Raw genomic sequence first — 13,741 nt, forward strand, 5'->3', positions numbered from 1 at the left:
GGAGTAAAGCGGAGGAATTAAGAGTTGCCTCTTTTGTCTTATATTGAAGGATCCGAAGTGGCTCTCCTGTTTTGACCACCCATACATTGTTACATCAATTTATTTGGTGAAGTTGGGGGAAAAAAATACTGTAGAAACTTCCAGTCCACATAAGCAATAACAATTCCCAATACTTTAACAAGACTAAAGATTTCGTGCTGAATTATCTTGCTCTTCAGACTTTCCATTAGTCTTTCAGGTCTGATATTAAAAATCACACATACGAAAGTATTTTCCAGGTCAACCTGCAACATTATTATTATTATTATTATTATTATTATTATTATTATTATTATTATTGTTATTGTTATTTGTTATTTGTTATTTGTTATTTGTTATTTGTTATTTATTGTTATTAAATAAGATGGCATGTTGCATTTCCAATTCACTGTCTTGGGGTTTGAACAAGATAATTGCAAGTTTTCTGCCAAAAGAGGACAGAGGCAAAAGGTGGAATTAGTATTGATGAACACCAAAGCAACTAATTGAGTCGTGGTTATCTTCCTAAGTCCTTTCTCCACCTCCAACATAAAGTGAGGCATGGCATGTATTAAAGTAGCCAACCTGGAAGAAACGGATGAGCCAAGGTCAGAATATGCATGTGTCCTGCTTTCATCATCAAGACAAGGACTGCTGGGGGTGAAGTCTACATCATCTCCTTCTCCATAATCTTCAAACTGTTCTTCATTACTGATCAGAGAGGCAGTGGAATAGGTGGAAAGATCAGAAGATGCAGGATTCAGCAGACTTGATCTTGGAGAAAAAGACAGGACACATCATGACACAATCCCAACAATAAGCTTTCTACCTTCAAAACACAAAATGCTTCCAAAACTCGGAGGACGTCACTTTGAGAAGATGGGCTAAAACTGGCAGAGAAATGTTAAAACAGCCAGCTAAAAGACCAGACAATTCAGTTCTTGAATTCAAAAAGAAGGAGACATGTAGTTAAAACTCATTCCTTGTCTAATGCAGAATGACATTGCTACAAACAATTTTTATACCATAAATATATAGTCTTCTCTCATTATCTTTATAGACACATCCATGTAATTTTCTTGGCAATAATACAGAAGTAGTTTGCCATTCACTGAATGTTTAAACTCACTTGAGAAGGCTGTATAATTACAAATACACATTCCTAATATATACCACATTGTGATTCACATACACATAATTATGAGTTCCTAGAACTTGCTGAAATTTATTCTTCCCTTCCAATCTCTCCTTCTTCCCACAAGTGCTTCACATTTTCCTTAGCAATTGTCTCCACCTTCATGGGGAAGCTCACATCATTCTTATAAAATGAGTTCGAGACTGGGGTAGGCAGCCTTTGGCGTGTGTGGGATTCACTGGCCCACAATGAACAGTTCAGCAAATGCACAAATGCCAGGCTATAAATATACTGATTAAACATACATAACATCTCATGCACACAAAGATGCCCCAGCAATTTTTCCTGTCAGAGGAAGAAGATAGACTCTAAATATGTAATCCCCTTTAGACAGACCAATTCAGCTTTTGACCCTAACATACTTAATTGCATCCAGCTATCAAATACTGTTCGGTTCTTTTAAAACAGAAGTATCAAACTGGATTTCTTCAAGGGCTGAAAGCCCTTTCTTCAGCATTGTAGTTCTCTTGTGCAGGCCGGCTTGGGGGGAGGGGGAGACGGGACAGAAGCCTCCTGCAGCACCCTGCTGGTCAAATGGGGTTCGGAGAGGTGCGTGAGGCCCCTCCAATGCCCCGTTTTCAGCCTGGACGGCCTCCTGCAACACCCTGCTAGCCAAAAGGGGGCATGTGGGGGCCTCATGTGGCCCCCCTGCACCCCATTGTGGCCAGCAGAGGCACTGCATTTTTTGGCTGCCAGAGGCACTGCATTCTGGTCCTTTGCTATTTCCAGGCCGGCTCCACTGACCATATTTAAGCACCCCGCAAGCCGAATCCGGCCCACGGGCCTTGAATTTGACACTCCTATTTTAAATGATAGAGAAATGCAAGGAAAGATTTATACAACACATATTTACATGAGGTAGAAGACTTTGCAGTTTGCATGTTGAACTAGGTCTTGAAAGAGCTAGATTCATATTCTTATTTAGATGTGACACATATGGAGTGACTTTAGGCTAATTAACTGAGTTCAGGAATGTTGTGAAGCTGGAAGAAAATTACCTATGATGCCCTGACCAACTTGATGAAAAGGTAACTTAGAAATGAGGTACAAGTAGAAGGCAGGTCTGAGGAGAATTCAAAATCTGACCTGGGAAACTATGCCCCCAAGACAGGTCAGGAATAAATTTAATTCTGGAATAGGCTAGGATTGATAGATCCTTTATAAAGGATCAGACTTCAAGATCACAATTAACTTGTCTTAAGAAAACATAGCAGTTTGTAGTACTATATATGAAATTAATGATAATATAAGTACACTATTATATTAAAAACTATATACCATAAAACAAATATATAAAATAAGCCATGTGGTGAAGACAAAAGAGAAAGAAAAAAGGTAAAAACCTTATAATAAACTTCCTTGAGAAAAAAATATATCTAGAAAATAGGAAAATGAAAAAGAATTATAAGCAACTAAGCAAATTAAAAGTTCTCTAAAAATCCCTACAATGTAGCTAATGTTTGTGTGTATGTTTGTCTATCTTCATTTAATGAATATATCTATTTATGTCTATCAGACTATTAAATTAAATATGTTCCTTTGTTTTTTCTCCAACATTTTTATTCTATTTTAAACAGACTCAATACATTTTGAATTGTATGGTCTGGTTTCTCCTTTCAAGATAAAGCCAAATGCTGAAAATTGACACATTTCATTAAGGCAGCTTTCGGAGCACAGGACGCAAGCATCCTTCCATTTAGTACATAATCACTTTTGGGGCAACAGTCCAAAGCTGCATATATTTTAATGTTCTTCATAGATGGAAAAATTCCAGATTTGGAGAATGGAACAAAACATTGATATATTTAACCTTTAACTGCTTTTAAAAATTAGTGCACTATAAACAAAAATGTCCAACCAAGAAAGAACGTCAAGCAGATCTTTCTCATTGTCTACCTCCTTATGTTATTTTAGACATAAATCATTTCCAAACCAGAAAAAGAGGTTTAGTGATGGCAGCAGAGCAAAAACAAACAGTACCTACAACAAGGAAGGGTATACAACAGAAACTCTCTAGGTGGAGGTTGTCCAGGCTAGTTGAGTAGCAATCTAGGAGCTGCCACTTTGGAAGCATTTTAACCAGGGATGAGAAATAAAGAGTGATGGGAAACTGTCTCCTTCAACTTTGATCTGATACAGTTCAGTTCAAAGCTTTCCAAATTGCTTCAACAAGATGAACTGGGTGGCCTTTCTGAGTCAGTGAACCAAATCAGGTCACCTCCACAGCTTTGTCAAAGCAGATTTCAGTTGCTTTGCACTGGCTTATGGTGCATATCACTACAGCTCTGGGATACTCACACAAAGAGTCTTTTGATATCATGCCAACACAACTAGGAGTGTTAGGCAACTATATTAGTAACATTATTTTGTACATACTGGTGTACAGGTACCAGTGGAAGAACATGTTATACTGTACAGATGTATATTTGTATAAGAACTATTGGTTAACTCAATTCCTGGACCCATTATTTGCTGTCCTAGAACTAGTTTGGTCTAGTAGTTAAGAGTGGTGCAGAGAAGAAAGAATTCCTAGAATATTTAACATGCCAGGCTAGAAAGCAGTAGTTCTAGTTCTACCTTAGGCATGAAAGCCAGATGAGTGAACTTTGGGCCAGTCACTCAATAATCTCACAGGGATGTTGTTGTGGGGAAAACAGGAGTAGGAAAGAATGTTAGGTATATTTGCCACCTTGAGTTATTGATAAAAAATACTAAAAGGGGTGATTAAAAATAAAATACCGCATCATGTTGCCATCACGTGATGTTTCGTGACAATTTTCCCCTTTGCGGAGCTGCAGTGGGCGTGGCCTGTGCCTGACGCATCTGGCCTGCGGGCTGCCAGTTTGACACCCCTGCCCTAATTCTATCCCAACCAACTGCTTTTCCTCTTGCATCACCTTTATTTAGTGCTGCCTTTCTCTGCTTACAGCCAGTGTGCTGTGCAACCCTGCCCCAAACATCAGAAGAACAATTCCAGGTGAGCGCTATTCAACCTCCTATTACCATTTTTCCACCACAGAAATCAGCCAGGGTTGCTTTAGCGCTGCACCTTGTTACCTGGCATGAGAAAAGCTGGAGATTTAATAGCAAGGAGAATGTAAAGACAGAGCAAAAGAAAGAGGATGAGTAGACTGGCGTATTTTGCATTTAGCAACTGCAGGAATTGGATCAAACTGGTTAGCTAACATCCTGATTGCTCTTACTTTCCACTCGCTTCTTCCGTTCTAATATATCAAATCTAGAGCCCTAGTGATCATTAAGAATAAGTCACAGATCGTATGCTTTCACTTTTGTTCTACGAGGCCTCTATGAACATTAGGCCTTATAGCAGCTGAAAAGCCCCCAAATCACAGAGCTCACTGTACAATATCTAGTATGGGATTCTTTTTTGTATTTGATTTGTTAACTGAGAAGACTCTAGAACATGGGTATCAAACTCACCGCATCATGTTGCCGTTACGTGATATGTCATGACATTTTTCCCTTTGCAGAGCTGAGGTGGGCATGGCCTGCATGTGACATACCTGATCGCAAGCTGCCGGTTTGACACCCCTGCTCTAGAGCAATGTTTCTCAACCTTGGCAACTTTTAAAATGGATGGACTTCATTTCCCGAATTCCCAAGCTGGCAATGGGGAAATCACTGGGTTAGATTATTGTAGGATTTAAATTAGGATGAAGTGGGTGAGGGAAAGGTTGTTGAAGATTTCCATGTAAGCTGCCTTAAGCCTGAAGTCCACCACCTTAAAGTTGGCATGGCTGAAAAACACTGCTAGAGCAGGGGTGTCAAACTTGCGGCATGATGTTGTCATCACGTGACGTAACACACCTTTTTCCCCTTTGCTAAACCAATACATGGGGCATCCGGCTAGTGGCCATGAATTTGACACCCCTCCTCTAGAGGGATAGATTTTTCAAGAAATCAGTAGAACCAGCAACCATCATCGTTTTTGCCAGGGGGCACCGGATCAGGAAGACACAAGCAGGGAAGTTGTGGGTAGCTGAAGGACTGAAGGCATCTGAAAAGCAGGAAGTTATCCAATTATATTTACAGTGCTTCTGCCAATCTGCAGCCTCTATCTGTACAACTGTGTTGTGCTTCCAATTACTGGCCACTTTTAGTTTCGTCTTCCGTGTTAGTCTAGCAGAGTTTCTTCTATATTTATCTCAGTTTCTCTGTTAAATCACAGGCGGAACACTATCCACAAAATATCTGGATTAGTCCTTTGACAACTCCTACAAAGGCTTTGATTCCTTATTTAAGAACCTGAAAACAAAGGCCAAGGAGAATGATTGATCCTCTCAAGAGTAATGCAAAAAGTTAGCAAAAATTAAAGACTGGAAGTTAGTAAATTGATAACTCTCACATATCTGTCTGTCTGTCTATCAATTGTCTGTCTATTGATCTGTCTGTCTGTCTATCTACCTATCCTGCCCCCTTTATATATGTTGTAACTGAGAGATATTTTCCTCAGCTGTGCTGCCATTGGTAGACAACGATGTGGAAGCAATGCATCCATCAATACCTATTACAGGGAAGGGACCTGGCCTATAGCTGAAGGCATTTTAAAAGAATTAAAAAAAAAAAACCAATAGCTTTTCCAACAGTATTTGTACTCACTTATCTCCAGGCAGGAAGAGGCCATTCAACACACCGTCCTTCTCAACCTTGCACACAACCGATGCTTCTGAACCGTGGTTACTTTCAATGGCACTGTCCATATCAGACTCATGATGGAGTTCTTGCTGGGCCAGGGTCATGGTGTCTTCATCTGGAAAGAGATCTGATTCCCTGAAGGCACTTTCACGGTCCCCGTAGCTACTCTCGGGAGTTTCAGTGCCCTAGTAAAGGAAAATAAATGAGAAAGGGAAGAGTCAGCAAGCACGTGGGATTGCTCAAGGACTGAGTACTTAGTAATCATGACAGGGATAGAAGCTACTTTTTGCAACCCTCTGGTTTCTTACACCTTGTAAATCCAGGATTACACAAGAAGGGTCAATTCCCAAGTTCTTCAGAAAGGCAAGATTACTGTACTCCCCGATCACTTCAAGTCATATGTCAAAGAAAGAGCCTATGGGCCTGATTTTGAATCTGTTACTTGTAAAACCTGCCTGGCAGAATTGCCAATTCTCCAGTTTGCTGATCTCCATCTTTTAAAAGCTTTACAGAGCTATATTTCAGGATGAAAAGTATGCCTCTCCCCCCTCATTCAACCTCATGTAGGTCTAGCACTCTTTTCTCTTGTGCTTTTATTTTAAAGCAAGTAGGTCTGAGCAGCAAGATGGGTTCACTGAGCCTTGTATGGACTTGAGAAAACACTAACGTGTTTCAAATCTGAGGTTGATATTTCCCCCTTTTTTTAGACAGCAAGATATTTTAAAGGTTACAATAAGTCCTTCTGCCCTCAAAATCCAACAAATCTTCCCAAAACGGATCAACGGGGACTTCCCTTTTGATTTACTTTTCTATTCAGAAAGGGAGTGAAGAAAAGATATGCAGTGACAGCATTTTCCCATTCTTCATTAGTCAATTAGGTATCATCAAGTCAGGCTTTGGGTAGAAGGTTGCAAGCCTTTAAATCTTATTAATGGAAACTCCCACTGGAGTTTTACCAGGCTTATTTCTGCGTAAACTATATAGGACTGTATGGTTCAGCTCTTTTTCTCTCACTTCTGATATTGAAAGTATGCACTAAGAAATGATTCTGCCAGCCTGATATCCTCAGATATTAGGCTACGTTATTCCCAGGGTATGCCAAATCTGTACTCAGATAATTAATGGAGTTGTAAGTAAGTATAGGCAGTTCTTGTTTAGTGATCACTTTTGGGACCAATAACTCAGTTGTTAAGCGAAGCGGCCACTAAGTGAAATCGTGGCTGTCCTTACAATCTTCTACTTTGCTGGTTTGCAAAAGTCCTAAATGTGGGGATTGATTGCAACTTTTCATCACTGTCATAAATGCAAGCAATTGCTATCCAATACAGTCAGTAAACAAGGACTATCTGTAAGTACAGATGTGTGTATTTGTCTATGTGTGTCTATATAAATCTACATCGATCTAACCTTACTACCAAAAGCTTTTCATTTCAGATTTCACATGCTTCAGAATGCACTTAAGTCTAGTTAATTTCCCACACAAGTGAAACATGATACAATGAGCATCGCTTGTATTTAAGTTTCAAAACATACTGTAACAAACTGCTTGACAGCAAGTTCTTATCGGCCCATTTCCCGGGCAGACTATCAACAAAACCATTAAATGTGAGGTCACATCTAAAACATTAAAATAAGCAAAACTGGTTGAAGGAATAAACACATTTTTATTCAAGTTCAAATGTATGCCAAAGATTAGAAAAAAAATACTGTCAATCTTAGAGGTTGATAGAATTGTAAGAAAAAGTATGAAGCTTTTCGGGGTGGGGGTGGGGATTATGACAGCAAGGCAATAAAAAAGAAACACACAAGAACAGCCTTGCTGGATCATGCCAAAGGCCATCTTAGTTTTTCACAGTGGTGAAAAGTGTGCCTCCAAATACTAGTTTCAGAGGGAAAATTGGAGGAGATAAGTATGTCTACAACTCCTTTTTTTAAATGAAGATTTTAATTTTTGTAACATTTAAGGAATAAAATAACTGCATATAAGAAAAAAGAAGAAAATGAATAAGGGGTCCCCAAACTTAGCCGGTTGGCTGGAGAATTCTGGGAGTTGAAGTCCACAAGTCTTAAAAGTGCCAAGTTTGGAGACCTCTGGAATAAGGGCATAATGGAAGGAAAACAAAATATCTTAAATAAGTACAGAATTTACAATTGTCATAAAATTTAAAAATTATGTCCTTATTTCATTGATTAAATAATTAAATTGAACATATATAAAACTAGAATCCTCATCTTTACACATTGAAAAACACTACAAAACCCTGAACATTAATAATTGTATGGATGTCACCACTATTTATCATTATCTACAATAAAATCTATATCACTCAGAATTCCTCTGTGAGGGAGATGGGCAGTTCTTAAGGATGATAAAACAAATCAAGAAACATACATCTTATAAAAAAGATGAAAAATAAATACCAAAAACAATGGGTAAAAACAGTATTAGCTTCCAGATTCCCTCACATTGTACCCAATTACCTGTATTTATAAACATTAAAATCGCTTCTGATTACTATTTTATATCAAATATTTTCCCCTTTAAAAACTGTACTGCACTTATTATATCTTTTTTGTGGGGAAGTGCCTCAGAAGCATCTGGTGAAAAGCATCTTTCTCCAACCTAGAGGTCCTGTCTCCCTAAATTTCTCCAGTGCTGGGTTAAGTCATCCAAGTAAGTAGCAGGGGCAATGATTCCCACATGTTAATTATTTACTCTGAGAAGGATTGTGGTTTATTTGTTTTTGTCAAATCAACATTGGATTATTCCCCTCCTGGTAATCAAGGAGGAAGAACATAATTTACTCATGAACCTTTGGTGAGAAAGTTTGATGAATAGCCCTAATTTGCTTAGAAGAAACAGAAGACAAATTTTAACAAAGATTGGGAGGTACATATGAATCAGGCTAAGACCCAAGAGAGAAAAGGGTAATTATGATTGAACCACTAGAAATGGAAGTGTCATAAAAGAGGGTAAGTAATAAGTGGTTAAGTCAAGATAAGTGGACTTCAGTTCTCAGAATTCCCCAGCCAGTGTGCTAGCTAGAATTCAGGACATTGAAGTTCACATCTCTTCAAGTTGTCAAGATTGAGAAACACAGATCTAGAATTAATAATGAAATGGCCTGATTGTACCAAAACAGCAAAATTTTAGGGTTATTAAAGAAGATGGAAGAACTCCAAAATTTGCTATCCAAGAGAACGGATATTAAATCAGCAATTGCATTTAGTATCCAATAGCATAAAATTATACAATGCACATATGGGCATGTAGAATCCTAGTTTAATGCTAATGGTTCTTATCTGTAGTGATGACCAAGTTGTATTTCGGAGGGTACTGGAAACTTAACAAAATTCTGGTCAAGTGTGGGAATGCTGTAAAGATAAGAATTCTACCCTGGGAATTATTGGAAAGGAATTGTAAATAAAATTACTAATACTGTAACATTTTGTGTAAATAAATTTATTATTATATAAACATCCAACATTAAAAATCCAGTTTTAACACAATAGGTAAAGCACTAGAAAGCATTATATAAGTCTGAGTGCTATTCCTTAAAGGGCAAGTTTTCTTTTTTCCTTTCTTCATTAGGATGTGTGGACTTCAAGAATTCTCCAGGCAGCAATTAGGGAGTTCGGGGAATTGGGGGATTCTGGGAGCTGAAGTCTGCACATGTTGACACTGCCAAGTTTGAAAAAGATTGCAGTATACACTGGTCTCCCATAAGTGATATTTGTAATACTTAATACCTTGCCTCTGGTTCACTTCAAGGTGAAAAAGTCATGCAAAACGTTGGCAAATCTCTACTAAGGACACAATAATATTCGGGTAGTTCTCAAGTTATGGCTGTAATGGAGCCCGTCATTATGATCATAACTTGTGACAGTCATACAGAGTTATGGGACTAACCTGCTTTTACAGCCTTTACAGCAGTGGTCGTTAAGTGAATACAACAATTAAAAAGCTGCTCCTGTGGTCATTAAAAATTGCTGTGGTCATTAAGCAAACCAATAGCTTCTGGTTTAGCTGAAAACTGAAAGTAAATGCCAGTTTTTGACAAAACCATCATAAAACTCAAGTCATGTGACCGCAGGATGTTGCAAATGGCCATAAATGCAGCCCAATTGCCAAGCATCCAAAGCTGGTGATCAAAGTACAGTTACACAACTATACACAATACAGTCACACTACCCACATCTGCTGGAATGTCAAATCCAGATCACCAGTACCCTCCCCAAGTAGGTCTGTCGGATCAGAAGTCAAGGATTACCTATTTTCAATTCCAGATACCAGAATAGACAGAAGACAATCAAGTTCACTGTATTACTGCAAAGGAACCTGTTTTTCAGGGGTATCCCGAGATCTCTTTGCTTTCACAGAGGAAAAATGTGGAGCAGAGGGCAAAAAATGAAAAGTGGCTTTGTGTTCCTCTTAGCAGTTTTAAACTGAGATGGACTATGAGTTTCTGGTGCCAAAGAGAGAAAAGCCAAAACAGGACTGATCTGGAATCCGGAAATAGGTCAGGGACCACAGGAATGTTTGCATTTGCCCTACCTGTTGTTTTGATGGGGGAGGGGGAGACTGTTTTAACATGCAAGTTGCCATTCAAACCAACTATTGGAGGCAAGTTTCTTTGAATAAACTATAGGAATCTCAAATCAGGAAAAAAAAATCTTACGTGACACTGGAGAAAAAAAACCTGGGCAGCTTATATTCAGGTTAAATAGGTAATTTATTATTTATAGGGTGCAGTGGCAATACGACAAAATTGTTCTAAACAAGGGAATGCAAAGTATACCTAGCCAAATGTGTGTTGTTGTTGTTGTTTTAATCGGTACATTTCTTTTTCAAGGGTCATGCAGGATCCTCAATTTAACACACAACTATCCCGAGCTTTGACAAATGCACAGAGATGTGTTCATTATTAAACTCTGCAGAGCCTTCTGATAATTCCTAAAAACAACTCTACACTTTGATAACATATTAACATTGTGTGGCATGCAACTACAAGTCACCATTCCAAAATTCTCCCACGCCCCATACACTTTTTTGTGTGTTTCCAGTTCTGCTAGAGACTGTTTTATAAAACCAAATTAATAGAAGTCACTTTTGGATCAAGTCATCCTCAGGATCTAATAAAGAACCTGGGTGGGTGGAGGCTTAGATAGATTTCACATAAACTCTAAGAAAGCAAGAGTCTATTGGGTTTTGGCCAAAGGAGTCTCCTGTCCCCACTTCCTCTCACCCCCAATCACAAGTGTTCTCCCAGCATTGATAATCTGTGGCAAGATAGAAAGCAAAACAAATGTTGTAAGAGCTATTTTACAAAGAACACATCTCCTATCCTAAAAATAATAGTTGGATCTATCAACACTTTCTCCTTCCTCGCTTTTCCTTTGAATTTTCCAGACAGTTGCAGCCAAATTATTTTAGAAACTTGTTTTACTTCATATCAGTAATCCCTCTTTCTTCTGCAGTAGGCAGTATTTTTCAAAGAATGATTAAAAAAAATCTAGGAAATATCCGGGATTGAACCTGGAAACTTTTCTAATCTAAAAGCTGAAGCCTTCCTCAAGTCATGCTTGACTCCTGATGACTCCCTGAGCACTTCTCGGTAGTTTCCTTGGCAGTAGTAAGAAAGCAGGTCTCTATGAGGATTTTTTTCCACGTTTTCAGCCTAGCCCACAGCCTCGGTGCACCTAAAAGTCCTGCAGACAAATACTAACTAAGGTTTGACTCTTCTTAACTCGCAACTTCAGGTCCAGGCTAAGCAGACCCTGCAAAACATCCCAAGCTTAAAACATGTTTCCTAATATTTCAAGCTCTGACCAAAACATGCTCCAAGTATTTTATTCCAGAACACTTGTGTTATTCCAAGCTCTAGGGCTAAAGAGGACCATTCTGAGTGGCACTATTCAAACAATCTAAGAGTCACAATGCTTGGGTTTTTTTTAAAAAAAAAAGTTTTCTAGCATAGCTTGTAGAGGGGGACAGTTTATCACTGCCTACATGTTAATTAGGGACACATCACAGCATCTGAGTATCTTTCACTGCCTTCTACCTACCAAGCGCTCTCCTGTAGCACAACCCTTGACTTTTGGTTCCTCAACAATTGATAATTAATCCTAAAATGATAACCCTATCCATCAGTACAATGTCTTCATTGTAAATTCTGAGGCTAGTTGCTGGATCTGTTGTACTTTTGGTCTTCTTTGCAGTTAATCATAGTTCTATTTCTTCCCCCATGCTCTTTGGCTTTCATTATTCACCCTTGAAGAACATATTTGCATTTCTGGCTAGCACAGTAGTGTCATTGGCGCACTGATGATTCTTCCTCTAGTTATGCTCATCTTTTCCCATCTAGCTTCCCTCAATATATATATTCAGCTACTCCCTCTGCATAGTTTATCGGGAGAAAAATATATGTGTCATAGCACATTGCTGCTCATTTTGCTCACATAATAAGCTGCATCTTTGCTGGCTTAGGCTATGTTGCTATTTTCATTTAACCAGAGTCAATAATTCCTTGACTGTTGCATTGAAAATACAATCAATTTTTTTTTTATCAGAGTAGTGTATTCAACATATCGCAAATTACTGATGTTACTTCCTCCAATTTTAAACACTCATCTTTTTCCAATCTAACCAATCTATGAAGAATAAGGAAGATGACCCTAACAAAGACAGGTGAGATCCATCACCAAAGCAATAAGGGGGAAAACGTATCTTAGTTTGATAGTCAGAGAAGGCTCCCCACAAAACTCCTTCTGTTTTTTTTTTGGCACCATAGATTAATACGGCTCTCCTACATTGTAAAAAAAAAAAAGAGTATCCTTTAAGGCACGCCCATCACGTTGCCATCATGTGACGTTTTCCCCATTCACGGTGCTGGGGTAGCCGTGGGCTGAGTGTGACGCATCTGGCCCGCCGGCTGCCATTTTGATAACCCTGTTTTAAGGTATCTTGCATATTGGCATATTTACTCTATAGAATTTCAACATACTTCTTTCATCAATGATTGATCCTGTGAATCAGATCCACTGACATCCTTTAGCATACTAATCTGAGATTGGAATCTCCTTCTGAGTTTGGAAGTCTTGTTTTCCCATGTCCATTTCCATTTTTGGTATCTTTACTGATATTGTTATACTATTGCTCCATATAAGCAGTTCTCTGAAATAGTTTGTCAAGTTCCTTCCATTTTTTTTTTTATAGAGCCATGGTGATGCAGTGGTTAGAATGCAGTACCGCAGGGCTAACTCACTGCTCACTCCAAGAGCTCAATTCTGAGCGGCTCAAGATTGACTCCATCCTTCTATCCTTCCAAGCCTGGTAAAATGAGGACCCAGATTGTTGGAAGCAATATGCTGACCCTTTAAACTACTTAGAGAGGGCTGTAAAGGCACTGTAAAGCAGTATATAAGTGCTATTACTATTGCTATTTTCTCGACTTTGGCTTCTCTTCTCTTCCTGGCAATTTCCACCCTGTTGTTTTAATATCCAATTTGGGTTCTTCAGTTTCTTGGCCATTGGCAGTTTGTTTTCACCTTCATTGTTAACAACTTCTTTTTTATTCCATATTTTCTTGCATTCCCTATCAATGAGAGTCAATACTTCAAAGTAATTCCTGATCTTCTCCTTGAAAATGGGGTGGGTGTTGTGTTCAAGATCATATTGTGGACACTGGGTAATTGTTTTCTTCCACTGTAGTTCAATTTGGGACTTGCACATTATGTGTTCCACAATCAACCTATGGCCGTATGTATGTTGTTAAAAAGGAACTCTTCCACTCCTTGTTATAAGTCATATTGTCAGCTTGATTTCTGGGTGCTCCCTCTGATGATATCCATGTATGCAGGCATCATTTTCTT

General features: G+C 38.6%; 1 protein-coding gene across 4 annotated transcripts in view; it reads right to left on the reverse strand.

Annotated features, from left to right (window-relative positions):
• Positions 1-13,741, reverse strand: part of RAB11FIP4 (RAB11 family interacting protein 4) — a 184,345-nt gene that overhangs the window by 20,467 nt on the left and 150,137 nt on the right. For all 4 annotated transcript variants that reach the window (XM_026711132.2, XM_026711131.2, XM_087925137.1 and 1 more), the window contains 2 exons: positions 5,834-6,054; positions 604-792 (listed from right to left, as the gene is read on the reverse strand). In XM_026711132.2, the coding sequence (XP_026566917.2) occupies positions 604-792; positions 5,834-6,054 (410 nt within the window). The remainder of the gene's footprint in view (positions 1-603; positions 793-5,833; positions 6,055-13,741) is intronic.

This window comes from Pseudonaja textilis, chromosome 2, assembly GCF_049901715.1.
Source record: "Pseudonaja textilis isolate UNSWEBS1 chromosome 2, rPseTex1.2, whole genome shotgun sequence".
Lineage (NCBI taxonomy): Eukaryota > Metazoa > Chordata > Lepidosauria > Squamata > Elapidae > Pseudonaja > Pseudonaja textilis.